The sequence below is a fragment of the Apium graveolens genome, chromosome 4, assembly GCF_009905375.1.
Source record: "Apium graveolens cultivar Ventura chromosome 4, ASM990537v1, whole genome shotgun sequence".
Classification (NCBI taxonomy): domain Eukaryota; kingdom Viridiplantae; phylum Streptophyta; class Magnoliopsida; order Apiales; family Apiaceae; genus Apium; species Apium graveolens.
This window is the reverse complement of record NC_133650.1, coordinates 224524108-224548983: the sequence shown is the minus strand read 5'-3', so window position 1 is coordinate 224548983 and position 24876 is coordinate 224524108. Positions and strand designations below refer to the sequence as shown.

The 24876-nt window shown below is 33.7% G+C and overlaps 1 protein-coding gene across 1 annotated transcript; it reads left to right on the top strand.

The window, feature by feature from the left end:
• Positions 1-18981: 18981 nt before the first annotated feature.
• Positions 18982-24256, top strand: LOC141720652 (ras-related protein RABC2a-like). Its single transcript, XM_074523181.1, has 6 exons — positions 18982-19492; positions 21225-21293; positions 22140-22205; positions 22612-22733; positions 23052-23180; positions 23783-24256. The coding sequence occupies exons 1-6, from the start codon at positions 19345-19347 to the stop codon at positions 23888-23890; spliced, it is 642 nt and encodes a 213-aa protein (XP_074379282.1). The 5' UTR covers positions 18982-19344; the 3' UTR covers positions 23891-24256.
• The last annotated feature ends 620 nt before the right edge of the window (positions 24257-24876 follow it).

Here is a 24876-nt window from a genome sequence, read left to right as displayed (position 1 = left end):
GCTTTTGTGGTGTTTGATAATAATCATATTTGAACATTATTTCATTAGAAAGGAAGGACATATTGATAAGTGATTGTTTTTTACACATGTTTATACTTTCTGGCTAGTTGTTGCATTGTTCTACCTATATCTAATAATGGTTGATGGACAACTAATTTAAACACATAATTTAACTACCCTAGATGGGTGCACACCCAGTTCATGGTGATCCCATAGAATGGTCTGAAGAAGGTGAAATGTATTATTTAGAAGTTCTAGCTGAGAGAGTGAAGAGAGATCCTAATGGTGCACCAATATTTAAAGGAACATACTGGATTGAGATGGATGAAGTTATGTTTTTTAAATTTGGATTCAGATGTGGTCCTGAGAAATTGAAAGGAAAATATCATCGAATGCGTTCTATGCATACAAAATTTAGTGAGCTTATAAATAATACTTGTGTCTGACGATGCTGTTTGGGATGCTTTTTTTAAGGTTTGTATTATTGTTTTTAATTTAAATATATGTGTTTACATTTCAGCTTAATAAATATTAACATATTATTGTTTATATATTGCAGCGAGACAAAAAATTTCAAGACTTTTAAGAAAAAAGGTTGCAAGAATTATTCGCTGTTGAATATTATCTTTAGTAGTTCCACAGCTTCTGGAACTTTTTGCAATGCTTCCAGTTCTGCACCTCAAACTTCTGAAGAAGAGCTAATGATTGAGAAAGAGTACCTCGGTGGAGGTGATGTCGGTGAAAGTCAGGGTGTTGGAGGTGACAGTGTTGCAGGTGAGGGTAGTAAAAGAGGTCAGGTTGGAAAGCGTAGTTTGAATATTGAGGTGGAAGGTGCACTAGGTAATAAGAGGGTGAAAAAGAAAAACTCTGGATGTGATAAATATGATGGTCTAATAAAAGCATCGTCACAATCTCTGGCGGCAATGAAAGAAAAAAATTTAGCAAAAGCATAAGTGCAAGTTCAACTTCTGAAAAGTACTCTATTGAAGAATACATGTATGCACTTAACATATTATCAGGAGTTAGCAATACATCTTATAATAAAGCACTTCAATACTTTTCTAATCTTGATTGTAGGAAAATTTTCATGCACATGACTGAGGAAAGAAAGATTGGCTGGCTGCAAGATTTAAAATAAATTAGTTTGTTAAGTTTATGAAACTTATTTGTGTTTGGTAGAGAACTTGATGCGTTTAATTGAAAATTTGGTATATTTGGCACTTTTGCAAAAATATTTATGATGAATATTTTTTCTTGGAATGCTTGCATTTATGAATTTTATTTGAATACGTAGCTTTGTTTATACTTTTTACAATTATAATTTTTAATATATCATGTTATGTGATATAAATTCTTGTACAGCAATGCTATTGAGTAAAGATTTTTTGTCAAATTTATTGAGGGGCTCCAACTCAGATGAAGAAGACGATGACTCAGACATGATGATGTTTAAATTTTTAACAAGATATTCAAGATCTTTATTGATAGAATACCTTGTAGGACATCTATTCTTAGTGAAAAAGAATATATTCGAGAAATTTTATGTGGTAATTCTATCCAGTGCTATGAATCATTTAGGATAAAACCACACATATTCTTAAATTTGTGTGACAAATTAAAGATTTTAGGGTTACTGCATGACTCTAAAAATTTTAGTGTAGAAGGTGTAGTAATGGGATTGTTAATTTTATGTCATGGTACAAGACAAAGAATGGTTAGTGATCTATTTTACAACTATTTTTTGTTTTAGATTGCAGTTCAGAACTTAATATGCGGCATCTGAATGTTTGTGAGCTGTAATTTAAATTTTTTAAATATATGTAGGGTCAACTAGTTCGATTAACTAGACTTTTTTTATCTTATTCTAGTCTGAAGTATTTTCGACAGGTGATATATTGTTCATAAGTCCGATGTTCACCGTGATATCCAACTTATGTTTTTGATTCAATTGATTGACCGAAAAATGCACGTAAATAAGTATGGTTTCCCGTATGGAGATCAATAAATAATGATTTTAAAGGAGCAAAGTTTTTTATTCCCGACTACTTGGTTAGCAAACACATTGTAGTGTCAAAAATTCTAGCAGCGGCATGTTCAGCAGTAAGATAAGACTTTTCAACCCAAATTTAGCTCACAATCATGCCAGAAACAGGGGTGATGAATATTAAGGAGCGCACATTCTTAACTTTGGGTGTGTCAAGATTAGGTCTCCATTTTATTTATTTATTTCTTCATAATTGATCACCATGCTGATGTCCAAATATTTTCCGGCTGCTGGTATGTAACTTTTGTGAAGTACAAATACATTAGCAAAGATTTTATGTAAGGAAATAAAAAAAGGAAGTTTATTCAAAAGAAAATTGATACTAATTAAAAAAAAATTCTTAACGAATACAAGATTTATAAGACATAATCACCTTAATGCTACAAATTTGTAACTATGTAACTTAAACAAAACTTATAATGCTAGAGAAGCTCCTGAGGTTGCAAACTCTATAATTTCCAAATAAATGTGATGTGGTTTTACTTGAGGCCAGTATACTTGTTGTGCTAGCTAAGGTAGGTTATGTCGGGTATATTTGCTAAAGTGATGCAAGGGCAACCAAGAATTTACTAACCGCTTGACATTTAACATATAAGTTGAGGCATATACAAATAAATAACCTAATTTAGATTATGCTGTCATGAACACATACCAAGTAGCCAAGAAAGTTTTATTAGCTTGGCTTCTGTTGATGTATTTGAATAAAAAAAAGTGTTATAACATCAGTCATGTATCTTCTTCTTTTTTTGACAAATTTGATTTATAACCTTACACATAATTATTTGTTCTTTTTTGACAAATGTGCCTTCTAACCTTACAAAAAATGTATCTGTTCTCATAAATTCTCAAGGTGAGCGAGGATCAAGGTCAAGACCTGAGCCGATAGATGATAAACTTATAACCACTTGAATTATACTTAAACTATACAACTGTGCTAACTCATGTATCTACTTTTGTATGATTGTATCATGTTGTTCCATTAATTTTATATTTGAATAGTAGTCACGTAAATATTCAAAATATTTGGGACGAATTATTAAAAATTACTCATAAAATTTATGCATAAATAAATACATTATTAAATTAAACTTAAATTAAGAAAACTAGAAAAATGACAAATTGGAACAAGTTCTCTGTTTTTCCTAAACAGAAAACTAGTCAATATTTTGGAACATAATTTCATGATTTACATTAGTTTTCCACGAGATAGAAAACTGGAAATTTTCTCAGAAAAATAGAAATAAAAATATAGAAAATTTTTATAGAAGTAACTGGAAATTTTCTCAGAAAAATAGAAATAAAAATATAGAAAATTTTTATAGAAGTAAACACAACCTTAATTTTTTCCTCAGAAGAGAATAAAAACGGTATACAAGATAAATAGTTTTTCGATTGTAGTACTGTTGGATTTTAAACGCAGCGGGGGCATGGCAAAACACTTTTACACATATAAAATCCAAATAAAAGCATATAAATCGTGAATAAAAATTCGAGAGATCGAATCTAACCTTTAAAATAATTCGGAGACAACGATCAGAGATCCTTAGCAGTTGCTCCTCAAGTGTGAAGCACTCCACCGGTATCCACCAAGAAAACGATGTTAAGGAGGTGGAGAGAATTGGGTTTTCCAAACTTTTTGGGTTTTCGGGTTTCGAGGTTTTTTTTTTGAATAAAATTAGGGTCTATAATAGTGTATTTATAGGCAAAATTTTCAGCTGAAATTTTCCCATAAATATTATTATTATTATCCCATTTATTATTCTCATTAATAATTAAAACACCTTTTAATCATTAATCCTTTTTCTAAACACTTTAGAAATAATTCTCTCTCTTGATTTAATTTCCAAAAATTAAATCCTTTAATTAATAATATTAAGAACTTTTCTTAATTAATTTATAATCAATTAAATCTCATTTAATCAATTATTAAATTTTCCAATTAATTATTTATTTCATAAATAAATAATTATTAGCCATTATTAATTAATTCCTCCACCATTAAATCATTCTCTTTTTATGGTGTGACCCTGTAGGTTCAATATTAAGCCAGTAGTAGAAATAAATAATAATAAAACTATTTTATCATTATTTATATAAATTCTCTAATTTATTAAATATGATTAATTAATTAATCACATTTATTCTACATCGTGAGGGATATTTCTCAGCATATCGCGACTATCCGGATAATATGAATTCACTGCTTAGAATACCAAGAACCTATTCAGTGAATAGTTACCGTACAATAAACTCCTTCTACCTTACAATATTCCGATTAAATACAAGGCATGGATCTCATGTCAAGCCTATCTAATTCAATCACTTGCTTACCATTTACTATGCGTAGTTCTATGCAAATTAGAAACTGCTTTCTAATTTCATTCACTCTGGCCAGAGATTCCTGAACTAGCATAAGTGGATCAGCCTTGAACATTCGCTTCCTTCACTGGAAGGGGTAGATCCTTTATTGATCATACACTATCTTCGTGTACAAATTCCTATACCCAGAAGAGCCCTAATAATTGTCCCTGGAGACTAAGAACTAAACCAAAGCATAGTTCAGTGTACACAAGATGACTATGATGACCTCAAGTCTAAGGATACTTATACAACTATCACTATGTGAACAACTGCTGACACGTGAGTGAACTCCATCAATTGTTCAGTTGTGCGAGTCATGTTCAGTGAACTTATTCTATAATAAGCACCTACATACTAGCTATAGTGTCACCACACAAATGTCTATGAGAACAGACATCCTTCATAATGAAGCAAGCATAGTATGTACCGATCTTTGCGGATTATTAATTACCAGTTAGTAATCCTATGACCAGGAACTATTTAAGTTTAGAGTTATCATCTTTTTAGGTCTCACTATTATGATCTCATCATAATCCATAAAAAGCTTTACTCTAAACTATGGTATATCTTATTTAAACACTTAAATAGATAGAGCCCGTAATAAAAACAAAACAAGTCTTTTATTAATATCAATGAAATCAAAACAGATTACATAAAAGTTATTCCTAAATCCTAATACAAGATTGGACTTAGGACATATTCCTTTCAATCTCCCACTTCTACTAAAGCCAATCACTCTGGTATCTAATACCCATCTTGTCTTCATGACGATCAAAGTGACTTTCATAAAGTAGCTTTGTGAGTGGGTCTGCTATGTTGTTATGTGTGTCAACTCTAATTCAATACAATACAAGAAATGTTACCGCGCTCCCACTAACCCTTTTGTAGACGCATGGTTCATCTGCGTTTTTGATAAAATCAAACTCTTTGATTGTCTCATCAAAACGAATGTTCCATCTTTCGAGAAGCTTGCTTTAAACCACATATGGTTCGCAGTAGCTTACACATTAGGTTTTCATTTCTTTTGGAAAGAAAACCATCTGGCTAATTGCCAGATCTCATAGTCGTAGTAAGCAGCAATCGCAAGCAAAATCCGAACTGATTTTAACAGGGCTACAGGTAAAAGGTTTCATCAAACTCAATCCATTGCCTTTTTTTGAATCCTTTTGCCAAAAGCATGGCCTTAAAGGTCTCCACCTGGCCATCTGCTCTAATCATTCTTACGTATACCGTATACATAGATTCCATTCCGGATTTCATGGCACTATGCCATTTCTCTGACTCAACACTACTCATAGCCTCATTATAGGTCATAGGGTCGTCATCATCAATGATCGATAACTCATTGTCATTCTCAATGACAAGGCCATAATACCTCTCAGGTTGGCGAGACACTCTCCCTGTTCTATGAATGGGTTGTTCCACAAAAGGTTGTTCAGTTAGAACAGGTGTTTCCTCTTGATCCGTAGTAGTTTGTGCTTCTTGAACTTCATCAAGTTCAATTTTGCTCCCACAGTTTCCTTCAAGGATAAACTCCTTTTCCAAGAAGGTAGCATGTCTGGAGACAAACACCCGATGATCGGTGTAAAAGTAATACCCTAAAGTCTCTTTAGGATATCCCACAAAACTACATCTTACGGATCGATATTCCAGCTTATCTGGGTCAACTTTCTTGACATAAGCTGGACATCCCCAAATCTTAACGTGTTTAAGACTCGGTTTCCTTTCTTTCCATATCTCATACGAAGTTTGAGGAACAGATTTTGGAAGGCACCTTATTCAGTAAATATGCTGAGGTTTCCAATGCATAACCCCATAGGAATACTGGAAGATTTGCATAGCTCATCATGGACCGAACTATGTCTAACAAAGTTCAATTTCTCCTTTCAGATACTAATCTGGAGGAGTCCACTGGGAGACTATACCATTTACTTTGAGATAATCTAGAAACACTCCATTAAAGTATTCACCACCTCGATCTTATCGAAGAGTTATAATACTATGTTTGGTTGTTTCTCCACTTCATACTTATATTCTTTGAACTTTTCAAAGGCCTCAGACTTGTGTTTCATCAAACACATATCCGAATCCAGATCTATCATCTATGAACGTAATGAAGTATGAAAATCCACCCATGGCTTGCGTAGACATTGGTCCACATACAACTGTGTGTACCATTCCTAGCAAATCTGCAGCCCTCTCTCCATGTAACTAAATGGAGACTGCAGTGCCACTATAAAGTGAGATTTTCATCATCCCTTTTCTTTTATTAGTTTGTTCAATCTGAAGTAAATTATGTCACATATATACAGACCATTATTTAAAGTACCACGTCCATAAAGAATATTATCTCTAAGAATAGAACATTCATTATTCTCAATAATAAATGAAAAATCCACCCAAGTCTAACATGGGAATAATATTCCTCACAATCGAGGGAACAAAATAACAATTATTTCAAACAATAGTCTTGCCCGTAGGCCTATGTAAATGAAACGATTCTACATGTACAGCAGCAACTCTTGCTCCATTTCCATCAGTAGAATCACCTCCTCTTCCTCAAGAGTCCTACTTCTCCTTGGTCCTTGCAACAAATTGCAGATATCAGAACCACAGGCGGTATCTAATACCCAAGTAGAAATGACATATTCACTTCTATCATGAACATACCTGAATCAGAAGCGGTAGTCTCACTACCCTTCTTCTTCTTCAATTCTGCAAGGTAAACCTTGCAGTTCTTCTTCCAGTGCCCCACCTTGTTACAGTGAAAGCAAACAACTTTGCTCTTGGGGCTTCAGCTTTTGGTGGAACCGGCGTTTTCTCACCTACTTTCTTCTTCTTGGAAGGGTTCCTCTTCCTTTTCTTAGGATTGGAACCTTCACCAATTAGAAGAATAGAACTCTTCTTAGGGGGAAAATTCGATTCCGCAGTCTTCAACATGTTGTGGAGTTCAGGCAGGCTGACATCCAACTTATTCATGTGAAAGTTCACAACAAACTGCGAGAACGAACTCGGAAGCGATTGCAAGACCAAGTCTTGGCTCAGCTCCCCATCCATGGCAAAACCAAGTTGTCCAAGACGTTCAATCAAATTTATCATCTTAAGTACATGGTCATTCACAAATGATCCCTCAGACATCCTACAACCGAACAGCTCCTTCGATATCTCATATCGAGCTGTCCTCCCCGCCACATCATACAACTCTTGTAGATGCATGAGGATAGTGTGAGCATCCATATGCTCATATTGCTTCTGTAGCTCAATGTTCATGGAAGCTAGCATGATGCATTGAGCAACATTTGCATCATCTATCCACTTACGATACACAACATGTTCATCATTATGCGGATCGCTAGCAGGTTCAGTAGGCTTAGGTAAGTCAATCACGTATTCCAGCTTCTCAATCCTGAGAACAATTCTCAAGTTTCGAAGCCAGTCAGCATAATTAGGACCAGTCAATTTGTGAGCATCTAGCATGCTCATGAGTAATAGTGCAGAAGACATAACGTACAAAGTAAATCTGTAAATGATAAACACATAACAACACTTAGCAAATATTCGATTTCATTTCAAAACACTATATGAATCGGGTCTTTATTCATAAGTGGCTCCCACTAGTTTTCTTAATTTATTCAACCCCCTACGTGAAAAATTAAGCATTCATAATGCTAGTGAGAATAGGGATCCTACATTCCATTACACGACCCCGGCTGTAGCACGAACCGCCATGTAATGTTCAATAGGCAGACAACTCTTGTCAATTACATCTCATGTCATTCCCTAATCAAACTTTAGCCTCTTGAATAATTGAGTCTCAGCTGTAGCACGATAAACTCAATATTCTAAGTCAAGTCTTACCCAACATTCCGTACAGTTGAATCAGTCCCCAAAGGCCCATGGCTGTAGCACGTACCGACCTTTAGATTCTTATTCAATGTACACATCTCCATGTAATAGACAAGTATTTCTTATTTTGAAATCAAAGCCCTCGGCTGTAGCACGAACCGACAATGATTCAAAAATAAGAACTACTTTCTATCATGTTGGAAGGCTATGACCGACACAAGCCCGTTGTATCATTGGCCAATTACTACTTGATATTATTTAATTTTAGAGGGATTATATTACGTTACAATCATAATCATATTATAAAGAAATTCTTCCTTTTAAATTAAATATTTCAAATCAATAATCAATAATCAGATGATTCCCAGATCGGGTGGAGCATTGTCAAGAAGCGTCACTTAATAACCCTTTCTTACAGATAAAAATATGTTGTTGACAGAATCATCCTTTCTCTCATATCGAAAATTCATATTCAATTACGTGTTTCATAAACACAAGAATCTCATGATTGTATTCATAATATTGTTATTAAGGTTATGAAACAATTTCACTATACTAGGTTGTCTAACAAACGCCTTATGTTCATTTAAGTCCACCTAAATCTATCATCGCATGATAAACTAAGCATATATCACATATATAAACATGAATAAACATCAAGGTAGGCATGTTATATCATCTAGCACATTAATCTAAGCATTATACATCTCTATGTATCACATGAAGCATTTAAAAGCAATTAAAACAGTCAAAAACAACTTTAAAACACTTCATGGAAATATAAACAGTTCAAAACTTTTATATAAACTAAAATTGATCATCCATTATATCCGTCTCGGAAAAACGAATCCAACGGTATATTGCACGCCCAAAACGGAGTTACGAAACTCCCAGAAAATCAATTTTAAAATCAACAGACGGGCTGTAACGCATTACAGGAACGCGTTACAAGCCCTGTAACGCATTCCGGTGATGCGTTACACCCCTTTTAAGCCATTAAAGGGTGTAACGCATTCCGTGAATGCGCCACATGTGTGTAACGCATTCATGGAATGCGTGACACCCTATTTTTTTTTTTTATTCTCGCAGCAGCATCCGCCTGCTTTACTCGGAAAACGTGCGCTGTACTCACCTGTCTTCTCTGTCTTCCGTGCAGCAGACTTTAACAGACAACAGCACAACAGCACATATACAGATGTATACTTACAAACAATCAATTTATATATATATATGATTTATTTAATTACGAATTTAATTGTAAGAACTTCAAAAATTCATAATAAAAAATCTATACATCCTAAAATTATGAAAAAAATACCCAGACGATCTACAACACTTGTAGAACCCAGATCAACATTCAAAATTATTCTGATAAACGATTTCTCAACAGACAAAATTAATCCATGATATAACTTGTAAAAATCATAATTAATTCATACAAGCACATAAAATTCTGAAATTTTTACCACAGATCTATATGCATACAACCTATGCTCTGATACCATTATTGGATTGTAAACGCAGCGGGGGCATGGCAAAACACTTTTACACATATAAAATCCAAATAAAAGCATATAAATCGTGAATAAAAATTCGAGGGATCGAATCTAACCTTTAAAATAATTCGGAGACAACGATCAGAGATCCTTAGCAGTTGCTCCTCAAGTGTGAAACACTCCACCGGTATCCACCAAGAAAACGATGTTAAGGAGGAGGAAGGAGGTGGAGAGAATTGGGTTTTCCAAACTTTTTGGGTTTTCGGATTTCGAGGTTTTTTTTTTTTGAATAAAATTAGGGTCTATAATAGTGTATTTATAGGCAAAAATTTTAACTGAAATTTTCCCATAAATATTATTATTATTATCCCCTTATTATTCTCATTAATAAATAAAACACCTTTTAATCATTAATCCTTTTTCTAAACACTTTAGAAATAATTCTCTCACTTGATTTAATTTCCAAAAATTAAATCCTTTAATTAATAATATTAAGAACTTTTCTTAATTAATTTATAATCAATTAAATCTCATTTAATCAATTATTAAATTTGCCAATTAATTATTTATTTCATAAATAAATAATTATTAGCCATTATTAATTAATTCATCCACCATTAAATCATTCTCTTTTTATGTTGTGACCCTGTAGGTTCAATATTAAGCCGGTAGTAGAAATAAATAATAATAAAACTATTTTATCATTATTTATATAAATTCTCTAATTTATTAAATATCATTAATTAATTAATCACATTTATTCTACATCGTGAGGGATACTTCTCAGCATATCGCGACTATCCGGATAATATGAATTCACTGCTTAGAATACCAAGAACCTATTCAGTGAATAGTTACCGTACAATAAACTCCTTCTACCCTACAATGTTCCGATTAAATACAAGGCATGGATCTCGTGTCAAGCCTATCTAATTCAATCACTTGCTTACCATTTACTATGTGTAGTTCTATGCAAATTAGAAACTCCTTTCTAATTTCATTCACTCTGGCCAGAGATTCCTGAACTAGCATAAGTGGATCAGTCTTGAACATTCGCTTCCTTCACTGGAAGGGGTAGATCCTTTATTGATCATACACTATCTTCGTGTACAAATTCCTATACCTAGAAGAGCCCTAATAATTGTCCCTGGAGACTAAAACTAAACCAAAGCATAGTTCAGTGTACACAAGATGACTATGATGACCACAAGTCTAAGGATACTTGTACAACTATCACTATGTGAACAACTGCTGACACGTGAGTGAACTCCATCAGTTGTTCAGCTGTGCGAGTCATGTTCAATGAACTTATTCTATAATAAGCACCTACATACTAGCTATAGTGTCACCACACAAATGTCTATGAGAACAGACATCCTTCATAATGAAGCAAGCATAGTATGTACCGATCTTTGCGGATTATTAATTACCAGTTAGTAATCCTATGACCAGGAACTATTTAAGTTTAGAGTTATCATCTTTTTAGGTCTCACTATTATGATCTCATCATAATCCATAAAAAGCTTTACTCTAAACTATGGTATATCTTATTTAAACACTTAAATAGATAGAGCCCGTAATAAAAACAAAATAAGTCTTTTATTAATATCAATGAAATCAAAACAGATTACATAAAAGTTATTCCTAAATCCTAATACATGATTGGACTTAGGACATATTCCTTTCAAGTACATCATAAAAATGGTAAGTAAATTTTTATATAAAATTAATTCTTTTTAATCGGTATATACTTTTTACTACCTCTGTTTTCTTTTATATGTCGTTTGACTTTATTGCACACAATTCTACGTTCTTTGACTGCATAGATAAAATATTATTTTTTAAAATTTTCTTTTTCTAAATTAAATTTTTAGTTATATATTTTTATTCACAAAAAGAAAGAAATTAAAAATTATTATTCTAACTATGCGGTCAAAGTTTTAGATTCATAAAAGATAGAATATGGGAACGATTGCACTCCTGGAAACCCAATCTTTTTTCACAAGGAGGCAAGGAAATACTTTTAAAGGGTATTGTAACGACCCGCACTTCCGGACCATTAACTCTAAAATCGAAACTAAAAGCAAATACAATTTCTTGATTAAAAAGTCTATTACAGAGGTCACTATTACAAAAGCGCAGGTAACGGAATCCCAAAAGTCAATCTACTCCCATACTAAGATCCTCGAACTCCAATGATTTCCAACTCGAATCTTATACGAAACCTGAAATATAAAAGGGGTGAGCTACAAAGCCCAGCAAGTACAAATTAACTAACTATTTAACCGGAAAACAATGGGTGTTTTAATAAAATGATTTCCCTCAAAACAATAATAATTTTGTAAAATATTTTCTAAAATAAATCCAACCCAAAGTTTTATATTTTAAAATTCAGAATTTAAAACAGAACAGAGCATATTTTTATAACAGATTAGAACTGCGTAAAACAGAACGAAACGATAATTCTTATAAATACCACAGTCTTGATCTACGGCCACACTTTGCCAGTAGCCGGCATCTAATTCTTATTCTTATTCTCATATACCACACTTTGCCAGTGGTCGGCATCTAAAGTTCAATAATTACGCGCCCTTAATAGGTATCTAAAGTTGCACACTTGTGCGCCTAATAAGGGTATCTAAGGCTAGTTCCGGAACTATAGCGTAAATTACGAACAGGTTCGAAAACGTAGAGACTGGGTTTCAAAAGATTCTCGTATCTTATTTCTTATACAGTTCGAAACAGAATTCTTATATCTTATACGAAATTCGAAAATCAGAGTATCAAAACTTTTCCGAAAATATAAGTAAGTCAAAAAGTACTTACCTCAAAGCCTGACCAGATCTGAATTTACTCTTTTTGACCCTCTAAATGATATTTTCTTGGAAAACACGAAACACGAAAGCTGAAGATAACGAAAAGACCTTTCCGAAAAGTCCAGAATCACTAAATTCTGACTTACGATGAATTTTCTACAAATTTTACAAGACTACTGATTTTTGCTGAGAAGAGCCCTACGAATTTTATTAATTAAGGCGGGGAAGACGAATAGGGTGTATTTATAACGAGACAAAACCCTATAGCTTAACCTACAAGTTATCCATATTAGAATCTGATCCAAATTTTAGGCCCAATATTCTAACCCAATTTTAAATCCTAGTCCTTATCTAATTTTAATCTTTTTTATTCTATTATTCTTTTATTAATCTAATTCTAAAAAAAATTACGGGATATTACATACTTCCCTCCTTAAAAAGAATTTGGTCCCCAAATTCACAACAATCCTAAAGTTCGAGACACATCTACCCCCTGATCTACCAAAGGTCAAACTATGGTTCACAAGATCGAATCCTAGGGAATGTACTAGTCCCATACCTAATACACTCCGAAGAACATCCTGCTCTGATATCAACTGTAACGACCCGCACTTCCGGACCATTAACTCTAAAATCGAAACTAAAAGCAAATACAATTTCTTGATTAAAAAGTCTATTACAGAGGTCACTATTACAAAAGCGCAGGTAACGGAATCCCAAAAGTCAATCTACTCCCATACTAAGATCCTCGAACTCCAATGATTTCCAACTCGAATCTTATACGAAACCTGAAATATAAAAGGGGTGAGCTACAAAGCCCAGCAAGTACAAATTAACTAACTATTTAACCGGAAAACAATGGGTGTTTTAATAAAATGATTTCCCTCAAAACAATAATAATTTTGTAAAATATTTTCTAAAATAAATCCAACCCAAAGTTTTATATTTTAAAATTCAGAATTTAAAACAGAACAGAGCATATTTTTATAACAGATTAGAACTGCGTAAAACAGAACGAAACGATAATTCTTATAAATACCACAGTCTTGATCTACGGCCACACTTTGCCAGTAGCCGGCATCTAATTCTTATTCTTATTCTCATATACCACACTTTGCCAGTGGTCGGCATCTAAAGTTCAATAATTACGCGCCCTTAATAGGTATCTAAAGTTGCACACTTGTGCGCCTAATAAGGGTATCTAAGGCTAGTTCCGGAACTATAGCGTAAATTACGAACAGGTTCGAAAACGTAGAGACTGGGTTTCAAAAGATTCTCGTATCTTATTTCTTATACAGTTCGAAACAGAATTCTTATATCTTATACGAAATTCGAAAATCAGAGTATCAAAACTTTTCCGAAAATATAAGTAAGTCAAAAAGTACTTACCTCAAAGCCTGACCAGATCTGAATTTACTCTTTTTGACCCTCTAAATGATATTTTCTTGGAAAACACGAAACACGAAAGCTGAAGATAACGAAAATACCTTTCCGAAAAGTCCAGGATCACTAAATTCTGACTTACGATGAATTTTCTACAAATTTTACAAGACTACTGATTTTTGCTGAGAAGAGCCCTACGAATTTTATTAATTAAGGCGGGGAAGACGAATAGGGTGTATTTATAACGAGACAAAACCCTATAGCTTAACCTACAAGTTATCCATATTAGAATCTGATCCAAATTTTAGGCCCAATATTCTAACCCAATTTTAAATCCTAGTCCTTATCTAATTTTAATCTTTTTTATTCTATTATTCTTTTATTAATCTAATTCTAAAAAAAATTACGGGATATTACAGGTATAATTCAATCCATGCCAACATATTTTATGGGTTGCTTCAGAATCCCAGAAGGGCAATGCCAGGAATTTGAAAAATCAATGGCTCGCTATTGGCGGGGGTCAGTAGAATCAAAACAAAAGATGCACTAGAAAGCGTGAAAGGATATCAGTGTTCTAAAAAATGAAGGTGGATTAGGCTTCCGAAAATTCTCTCAATATAATCAAGCGCTACTAGCTAAATAGGCATGGAGAATATTACAGAATCCAAACGCTCTCATTTCACAGATTTTACAAGCAATGTATTTTACAAATTCGGGCTTTTTGGATTCTAAAGAGGGGAATTTTCCTTCTTTGACATGGAGAGGTATTTGTTGGGGGGAAAGAGCTACTTAAAAAGGGTTTAAGAAAGCGCATAGGTAATGGACAAGATACGAGTGCGTTTAATGATCCTTGGATTCCCAGACCACCATCATTCTTACCTATAACTAAAGGTATTAATGATAATTTGAAAGTTTCTGAACTAATCCAACAGCCTGGCATGTGGAATAATGGTCTCATTCAACAACTTTATTTGAGTCTGGATGCCCAACTTATCTCAATAATTCCCCTAAGTCATCAGGAGAAGCAAATACAACAGGTACGCCAATTAATAAGATTGACCTCGATCATACAGATTCGTGGCTGTGGCATTATAGAAAAAATGGAATTTATTCAGTCAGAAGTGGATATAACTTGACATTAAATACTGATACAACTATTCCTTCATCTTCTTCTGATGCACTTTCATCATGGTGGACAATGTTTGGGGCAATCAGAATCCCAAGAAAAATCCTAATCTTTGGGTGGAGAGGGTTTCAAGAAATTTTGCCCACAACTAAAGGACTGTTACGCAGAAATATAAGTAAACATAGCAACTGCCCGGTTTGTGGATTTGGGGAGAATTCAAATGCACATGCAGTTTTTTGGTGTCCTTTTGTACAGGAAGTGTGGGATTCTTTTGATTACCTTTTCATGAGAGGGGGCAAAGATGGCATCTCTTTTAAAGATGTGTTACTCTATGCTTCTGATCTTTTAGAAAAAGACATGTTTGAAAGGATGTTAATCATTGCATGGGGGATATGGACCAAACGAAATTATAAAACTCATGGTCGGCAACAAAGATAAACACAACAAATTAAAATATGGTTAATTATGTTTTATGAGGAGATCAGAAATGTAAATTTACCAGAAAGAAGAATGTTGTGGAAAGAGGAATTGATACAAGAAGAGCGAGTAGAAGCCTGTCTCCAAGACCTAACACTTTTTATGGACGCTTCGATATCCACTTCTCCAGGAATGATAGGATTGGGAGCTGTTATTTTTAAAGCGAATAAAAAGATCCAGGCATCTCTATCCAAACCATTGGAAGGTACTTTAACTGTATTCCATCAGAAGCATTGGCACTCCTAGTCGGGCTATGCTGGGTATAAATGATATGACTTTCTGTTAAGTTTTTCTTTTCAGATTTGTTATCTCTGGTTCACGCGCTAAATAATACAAAGGCATATCATAACGAAGTGGGTATCTTACTCTCAAACATTAAGATACTACTGACTGAATTCCCGGGAGCGTCGGTATTCCATGTCAATCGCAATAGTAATGTGGTAGCCCATATTCTCGCTAAACAAACGCTAGAACTAAAGGAAGAAGTCTCATGGGTGGAAGATTTGGGTCAACATACTGAAAACCAGAATTAATTATTTTAAAGTTATTTACTAATAGATAAAATTGATAAGAATGAATAATATTTATAACACTAAGCTGTTAAATAGTACAGTGATTATTCAATTATAGTTGTTCATGAATGAGTAGTAGTTAGTTGCATAATAAAAGTTAATCTTGCCTCAAGGAGAATTTTGAACTTAGAAAATTTTTTAGATTGACAGGAATACTAGTTAATACTAGAGGAAGAGATAGAAGTGTGGAGCGCATTTAAAATTTTATCAGGACTAGGATTAGAGGTTCGGCTTATATTGTATGTCATACTAATTTTAACTATTTTTAAGTCTTATATGAGGCTGGAATTGGCCGAGGTTTTACAACTGCAAATTGTGTCTTCTCTACTGGTAAATAGTTGTCAGCTTGTAAGTTCTTAGTTTCTTCCTTCAACTAATTCATATAAGGAATTTGGGCTGAATGATGTGGAGGAGTTTAATTTTGAACTCGAGAATGTACCATCTGGGATATAAGACCGTCAAGTCAGCAGCATAAAGGAGTTGATGCCTCAGCCTCTGTCTTTTAAAGAATGCGGAAAATTACATTCCACCGATGATCAACGGGTTAACGCCACTTATAAATCATGGATGAAGGAGTTTTATGAAGTCTCCTCAGCATGAAACCCGGACAATGGACTTATTATACAGATAAGAATATATCACGAATAGAGATGCATAAAAGGCCCATCGGGCCGGGTTTTGATCGGGCCTTAAAAAGCCCGGGCTTTAACCGGGCCGGGCTTTTTGGGCTTTGACTTTGACCGGGCCGGGCCGGGCTTTCCGAAAATGTCAGAGCTCGTTTGGGCCCTTAAGGCGGGCCTAATCGAGCTTTTTTTCAGGGCAGATCGGATCGGACCGGGTTTTTTTCTAATTTAAATCGGATCAAGTTTTATTAGAGATTCCGAAGACTACATATGTTAGCAACTAAATCATCATAAAAATGTATTAGTTTACATAGAATATTTTATGAAAACATTACTTCATTGAAAATATTTTAAGTTCGGCAAAAAAAAAACATGTTTATAGAATAATATGTTTTATTATTGTTATCCAAATATATATAATGTACTTACTATATCTTCTTTCATTATTTATGCAATGAAGTATATAAATAATATTATTAATTATAAATATGTATATATATATGTGTGATTAAAGTATTATTTATATTTATAGTAAATGTGAATTCATAAACATATAAGAAAATATATTAGAATAATCAGATTTTAACCGAGCTTTTAATCGGGTCGGGCTGGGCCGAAACCCAGGCTTTTAACGGTGTCGGGCCGGGCCGGGCCAAGCTTTGCCTAAAAATATAGGGCCCGTCGGCCCGGTCCCGGCCCGGGCTTTGACCGGATCGAGCCGGGCCAAATTTTCGGGCCCAGGTTTTTTTGCATCTCTAATCACGACTAACCGTGTAGTACTCATCTTGAAATAGCTAAGATACGGACAACAATTCATGCAGAAAATCCTAATTTTGGATTATAACTAATTTTACTTTTATAACTTTAGATGGTCACAATCTATCCTTTATTGTAACTAAATATTTTTTAGGTTGAGGATATATATACAGAAATAAGACTAGACTTGCATACAATTATACACTTGCGTTTAATTTTATCGTAACTGGGCATCAGTTCTGGATGAATATTTGGTTTATGTGCTTTGCGTAGTTGTAGTTAGTACTTTCAATTAAATTTACGTTAACCTTCATGACAAGTCCCCTCTTGCATAGTCCATTTGGCCCCTACTCACTCGATGCCTTGTATGAGGAGATTTCACCTCCTAAAAAATTATTTGTTTATCATTCTTTTGGTTTGCTCTTGTCGGTACAAAGTGTGTTTTGTTGTGTTTAACTAGGATCTTTTGTTGGACTCTGGCATAGGTCTGTGACAAGCATAATTATGTTAAGGTTTTCGACTTGGTTGTTAAATTATCTCTAACTCTTTAGCTTTGATTTTATCCAATATTATTTTAATATTTAACTCATTATTTACTGGAGATTTGTTGATTTTGTTGATTGTAGCATATTTTTATAATTTATGTTGTTATTGTAGCATATCTTTGAAACTTTGTTGATTGTAGCATATCTTTGAAATTTATGGTGGCTAGATATTAATATACATTCAAACTTAAATCGCATTTCAAACTTTACTCATATTTTTGGCTCATCTTAAATAAATCAAAAGTTCATGTTTCTAACCAAAGGTACTCCCTTTGGTTAGATTTACATAACCTTTGGTTAGATTTACATAATATTAAACTTAATAACTATCTTATTATTAATTTATTAAATTGAAACTTTGTAATAATTGAATCTACTCTCCTAAGAGTATAATTAAATGGCTGAATTACTTCGTTATGTGATTCAGGTGGGTATTACAACATGAGGGTAGATGGACGAGTTACGAAAATCAAAATGTTCGATCTCTCAACAAACAGTCTACTGGAGCAAAGTTTTCAAAGTTTTCAGATAAGTAATCGTATTTCATTTTATTTTATTTTTGGGTGTTCTCTCTTCACATCTTAAGGCGTTATTGTTTAAGTTTCTGAGGTCATTATGCATGACCTTCGGTTAGATGATAAACTTTATTGTTTAAAAAAAACTCCTTTTTCTCTTTTGTATCTCGGTACAATCTATATTTCGAAATTGCATATCTCACCGATAAAAGAAAAGAAAAAAATTATACGGTCAAAATACTTATAAGTGTGTGCACAAAAATCAAATGTCATATAATAAAAAATGTAACTTTTTAATAATAGTAAACTCTCAGCGTTCATAATAAGTAGGATGAGCCGAATTGGAGGTCATAAGAAACAACGAGCATGCGATAAAAAACAGTAAAACACAACCATGAATACGGGCAGCAAGAGATGGCCCCACACAGAACTGTTTCTAATCAATACTCACAAATTTCCTTAAATCTATTAGGTTAAGGTGATGCCACGCACGTACACACACTGATGACAGGGTGTTTTTCAAGAAGGGAATTGACTGGCCATTGAAAAAACTTCAACAACACCAAAAACACACTTATTGTACTTGGGCCTCTCTCTCTCTCAAAAAGACAGTGAGACAGTGATAGATAGACAGGGCAGGTACAAAGAATTGTAGGTACATACATATATAAAGATCCCGATACCAACGATAATGCACTTTTTCACTTTATAGTTTTACTTGTTGCTGCTTCAACATACAAATTCAACAAATTTGTGTTTGTATTATAATAAGATCTTATTCGAAATGGGATCATCATCGGGGCAAGGTGGAAGTAGTAATTACCAAGTGTCATTTAAGATCTTGCTCATCGGAGACTCCGCTGTCGGAAAAAGCAGCCTTCTTCTTACCTTTATTTCCGACTCTCTCCTCCAAGATCCTTCCCCTACCATTGGTATTTTTTCTACTTACACACACACACACACTGTATGTATATACTCTATCTTTTTTCTTTTTTTTTTTTTGATTAATTTTACTACTTATGTGATCTCACTTATCTCTGCACTTGCCTAGTTGTGTTACTGTCCAAGATTCTGTTTCTCTTCTTGTCTTAAAAACTGTTGCAATTCATATTTTATTGTGTATTTGTAGTAATTATTAATTTTATGTTCAACTTGTCTTATGTTTGTTTATTCATTTCACATATCCCCATTGGCCATTTGGTCATTTGTAAGCTAAGTGATTATGCACTCTATGATCAACAACGAAGTTTGGGAGGCAATCGGTTGTTGGAGCATACTATATCGCTGAAAGTTAATGCGGTACGTATAAAGATGGCCCCTCATATATTCACACCAAAAATTCTATTGTGCACATACCAGAGAAGCTTTCAACGGTATGATATGCCGCAACAACCAATTGCGCAACACCCCCCACAACAACCAATTGCGCAACACCCCCCAGCTTACTACGTCTTTACATGAATTGCATTCTTGGCAAACCTCTGTTTCTGCACCAGAACACTTACGTTTTTTTTTCTTTTAAGATCTGGCTGATATACTTATTGTAAGTTGTAACACAATGTATATATGAGGACTTGTATATGATTCTATAAAAGGTTTATACTACAAAATTAGTTCATTGTGGTCATCTTTTTGCGCCTAAAACAAGTTGGCAAAGTGACTTAACTAATTTTGTTGTCAAAGTTATGTAAAATCAATATATTATATATCATCCCTATATAACAGAACCAATCAAAGGTTATCACAAACTTCGTTCCATTCGTTTGGGAACATTTTCAAATTCCAACTTTAATTGGTGTACATTGGAACACAGAATTTACCAGATAACAGTGAAATCAAATTCCCTCGTGGAGAATATTTCAATTAATCCAAAAACTGACACTAATGCAAAGTGAGGTTTACTCAATATTGCATCTCAAGGGTACCAAATAATTAGTCAAATACTACTTCAAATGCCACACCTTTTTTGCTATCCTTGAGCAGTAAGTTTTTAAGTTTTTTTGGGGTGCTCCAAGTAATCAGGTTTCTTCATTTTAAACTTGTGTCCAATTTCTGTGAAGCTAATACTTTAGCTGATGCTACTTACCAAGTGAAAACGGTACTAGGTTGGTTATTTAATGGAAGAATCTGTAACTGGAGAACTGCTATCGTTCTTGTTTTAAAATTACCAGATAATTAAGGCTTTTAAACAACCGTAAATGTTATCTCCTACACTTGTGCTTCACTTACCCATGCCCACATGGAAGAGAACTTGTTCTCCCGTAAGAAGGCACTGGGCTACATTCCTGCAACCAGCTAAGATGGCATTTAACCTTTTATTAACTTAAGTTGTCATATTTGCAAGCTCGGTATGACAAAATTCTGGTTTAATTTGTTTTATATGTGTCAACTATCTACTCAAACTTGTGTTTGAAGTGGCATGCTATGTTCTGCTCTTAAACTTCCAGCCTTCTTAGTCCAACCAGGCATAAACTGCGCAATTTTCAGTTATAGTTTTGGTCATAAGTTCTAATGTCTTTAGAGCAACTGTTGTTTATGGACTAACTGTCCATATTTTATTTGTTAGAATCATAACAGCAAAAAATGTGCTTTAATGCATAAATGATGGTTGTAATTTATCTTTATTACATGCTGATTTCAATTCTGCATTCTGATCATGGCCAGGCGTGGATTTTAAAATCAAGCTGCTCACAGTTGGTGGGAAAAAGTTGAAGCTTACTGTTTGGGACACTGGTATTAGTTCATTATTCATGTTTGAATTGATCTGTTTTTGAAACAGGAAGTGCCCTAAAGCCATCGTGGTTTTAAAATCTTTAAGAAGCTGCTCTATTAGATCAGATGATAAAATTTTTGCTTGTTTAGCCCCAATCATGGCTACTAATAAAATTAGACTAGGAACTAAAAACCAGATGGAATAGTAAGTATAAAGTAAATTGCCCAATGTTTCCAATTTAGTCCAACTTTGTACCTTTCCGGAATAAACCATATATCTCTGTAGTATTTCTTTGATTTGGTAGTAATGGAATGCTTTCATCATCTAAACTGTAAAAACATTTTCCAGTGACTAGACATATCCTTATACATTATGTGAGCAATCCACCAGTGTATGCGATCCATCTACTGGTTGATATGTACTTTGTATTTATATGTACTTTGTATTATCTAATACATCCATATTATTCATCTTGCAGATCAATAGCTGTAATTTAGGAATAAAAGAAAAAGCGTAATTTTTTTTTACTTTGCAGTCGGTGAAGATATTATGTATTAACTTAGCAAAAAAAAAAAGAAAATATTATATATTATCTGCTGTGCCAACTGCCAAATATAAAAGAATCTTCCGTGGGTCACATGAAATATTTTCTGTGTGTTTTTCATATATATTGTCAACCAGTTGTCTTCTTGAAGAGCGTGATCTCTTATTTATGGAAAAGTGATGTGTTATATTAAACAATAGCCGCTGATTGATATATCTCTTCCTATGCACATACATGACTTAAATTCAAGAGAACAAATTATTTGATAAGAGGCTGTATATATTAACGATGAGCGATTTCTGATGATTATTTCTTTTTGCAGCTGGACAAGAGAGGTTCCGGACATTGACAAGTTCATATTATAGAGGCGCTCAAGGAATTATCCTTGGTAATGTACTGATCTTTGGAATCATCTCATCCTTTAGAAGGGTGCATGAACAAATTTTTGTAATAAATCATACAACCATTTTGTAAAGTTGTACATAACGAAAGATGCTTAAACCCTTTTTAAAAAAAGTTGTTTAAACCCTTTAATACTTGTGCACTCCATTTAATATAGTTCTATAGACTGATAGTTCTATAGAGTGAAAGTTTAAAGACCTTTGATTGAATACATGTAACCGGCATCTGGTTTCCTGTTAGCTGCTTTGTAATGCAATGGTTGTAACACTTAAAATGAGATGTAACCACATAATGATTGACCTAATCTGATCTCCATTTTCAATTCTTTAAGTTGCAATGGAGTGGTATAGATCAACAGTTGTATAACTAAAATATATCTTTATATATCGCAGTGTATGATGTTACCAAAAGAGAAACTTTTACAAATCTATCAGATGTTTGGGCGAAAGAAGTGAACCTCTACTCCACCAATCAGAATTGTGTCAAAATGCTTGTGGGAAACAAAGTTGACATAGTAAGTTTTCATTTTCTATCAGTCCTATAATAACTTTTTTTTTGTTAAGCATAATAACACTAATTTATTAGGCTGCTAACAGAACTTTTTGTTTGGGTTGCAAATCAACTACAGTTTATTTTGACATGTCAAGCTCAAATTGTATCTAAGGTTTATTTTAATTAAGACACAGAGATATATGGTGCTAACTTTGCTGTGTAGTTAAGTTATTGTGTTGCCAAGAGACATCTGCAACTAAGAAAAGAAGCTTCTGAAAGCTAACTGATGACTGCATTTTTAATTGATTATTCCATCTTATCAAGTATGGTTTATTATTAGGAATCAGAAAGAGCTGTAAGTAGGGAAGAAGGGATTTCTTTGGCAAATGAGCTTGGATGCTTGTTTCTTGAATGTAGTGCCAAAACTCGAGAAAATGTGGAGCAGTGCTTTGAAGAGCTTGCACTAAAGGTAATAATGGAGCATTATTGTCTACATTTTCGGGGCATCTGTATTTTATATTAGGGCCATCATATGGGTAGTTAGAAGTTAGAACACAGTACATCACCTGATAACGACTGAAGTAAGATAAAGATCTTAACTGTGATAGAATATTTAATCTGCATTGTATAGGGAACATATATATAGTTAGAACATAGCACATACCTTGATGAAACAAAATAAACATCATAACTATGTATGATACAAGTGTTAATTGGAGTCTGTAATTATGTGTTGGTATCTTTAGAACACAGTGATAAACAGTTGAGATTAAATTTAAATCTAAACTTGATAGGTTAAGAACTGTCATCTCTGAATAAAAATGATCAATGAATTAATTTAAATGTTCCAGGCAGCAATCAACAAAATGACGAGTCTGTCACTAATTGAAATATTTTGCAGATCCTAATGCTATAATTATAGATTTGTAAATTTTTCTGCCATAGCACTTTGAATTGTTGATTAATCGCCAGAGATGAATTAATGAAAGTTAGCTCATAAACAAAAGGAATAGGGAAAGTCGTTGTGGTTGCCAACTGCCGTTTATGTAAGCCATTGATGTTTTTCTGCAGATAATGGAAGTTCCAAGTCTTATGGAAGAAGGATCAACCATAGTGAAAAGAAACGTACTAAAACAAAAACCAGTACACCAGAGATCTAGCGGTGGTTGTTGCTCTTAAGATGTTGAAAATTTTGGCCCTGTTACAGGATGTTTAATGGATGAAGAATTCAAGAATACATCTGGTTTGTGCAGTTGATGATTGGTTTTTTTTCTTTGTACAGTTGTGCTTGATCTATGATAAGATATTATCTGCGAGTTTGATAAGATATACTAGCTTGTATAAAGTTTTTTGTTAATGCTGATTAGGTTGTCCAAAGTTGTTTTCTATTCAAGTCTAGTTTTGCTGGCAGTCCCCATGTTATTTACTGGAAAGAAGTCCCTGAACTATAGGGATACTATACTTGGTTGCGTTTAAGCCATGATAAGCTGCTATTTATGTACTTGCAATCATCATCTATAATAAAATTATCATGCCATCAGTTTCTATTAGAAAATTTTATGCTTGAAGATAAACACAACAAAATTCAGATATAAACTATAAATTGATTAGTAGAACACAAGCTTACACGAAAGCAAATGTACGGATGAAACGAAAAGGAAAGCACTCTGTCTCTTTGGCTATGTTGGTTAGCAAGCTATAGGGTCAGCTGCTTAGGAACTTTTTGCTCTTTAAAACGAAACAGATTCCAAAGTGCAACAAAGACCATGATTACCAATATTACAGAGGCGTATGCAAGCACGTAGAGTTCTTGTGCTCTCAACTGAGGAAACAGGGGTTAACCAGAATGAGTATCTATGACAAATTTAGTAGTAAAATACACACATATAACTTGCATTTGCACCGAGGCAAGTATAAACCCCTCAACTAAACATATTATGGATTTTACTGAGTTTGTAGTTTAATTTGGTTTATTACCCGAGAATGTTCTTAAATTCGGCGACCAGTACTCGTGGAAATCGAAGGTGAACCAATTTATATCTAAGAGAGCATTCGGCCGATTACTCATATGTTGAAAACAAGTACTTGGAAAATCGGCCGATTACTCGGATTTTGGACAAGTAAACTGAGTAGAACCGATTTTGGAATTTTACAGCATGCTTAGA

What these genes read in the sequence shown, in the direction of transcription:
- LOC141720652 (XM_074523181.1), top strand. Translation starts at nt 19,345, where the DNA reads ATGGGATCATCATCGGGGCAAGGTGGAAGTAGTAATTACCAAGTGTCA. An exon ending in TGGGAAACAAAGTTGACATA is followed by an intron (nt 22,734 to 23,051) that starts GTAAGTTTTCAT and finishes GTTTATTATTAG; the next exon opens with GAATCAGAAAGAGCTGTAAG. An exon ending in TTGAAGAGCTTGCACTAAAG is followed by an intron (nt 23,181 to 23,782) that starts GTAATAATGGAG and finishes GTTTTTCTGCAG; the next exon opens with ATAATGGAAGTTCCAAGTCT.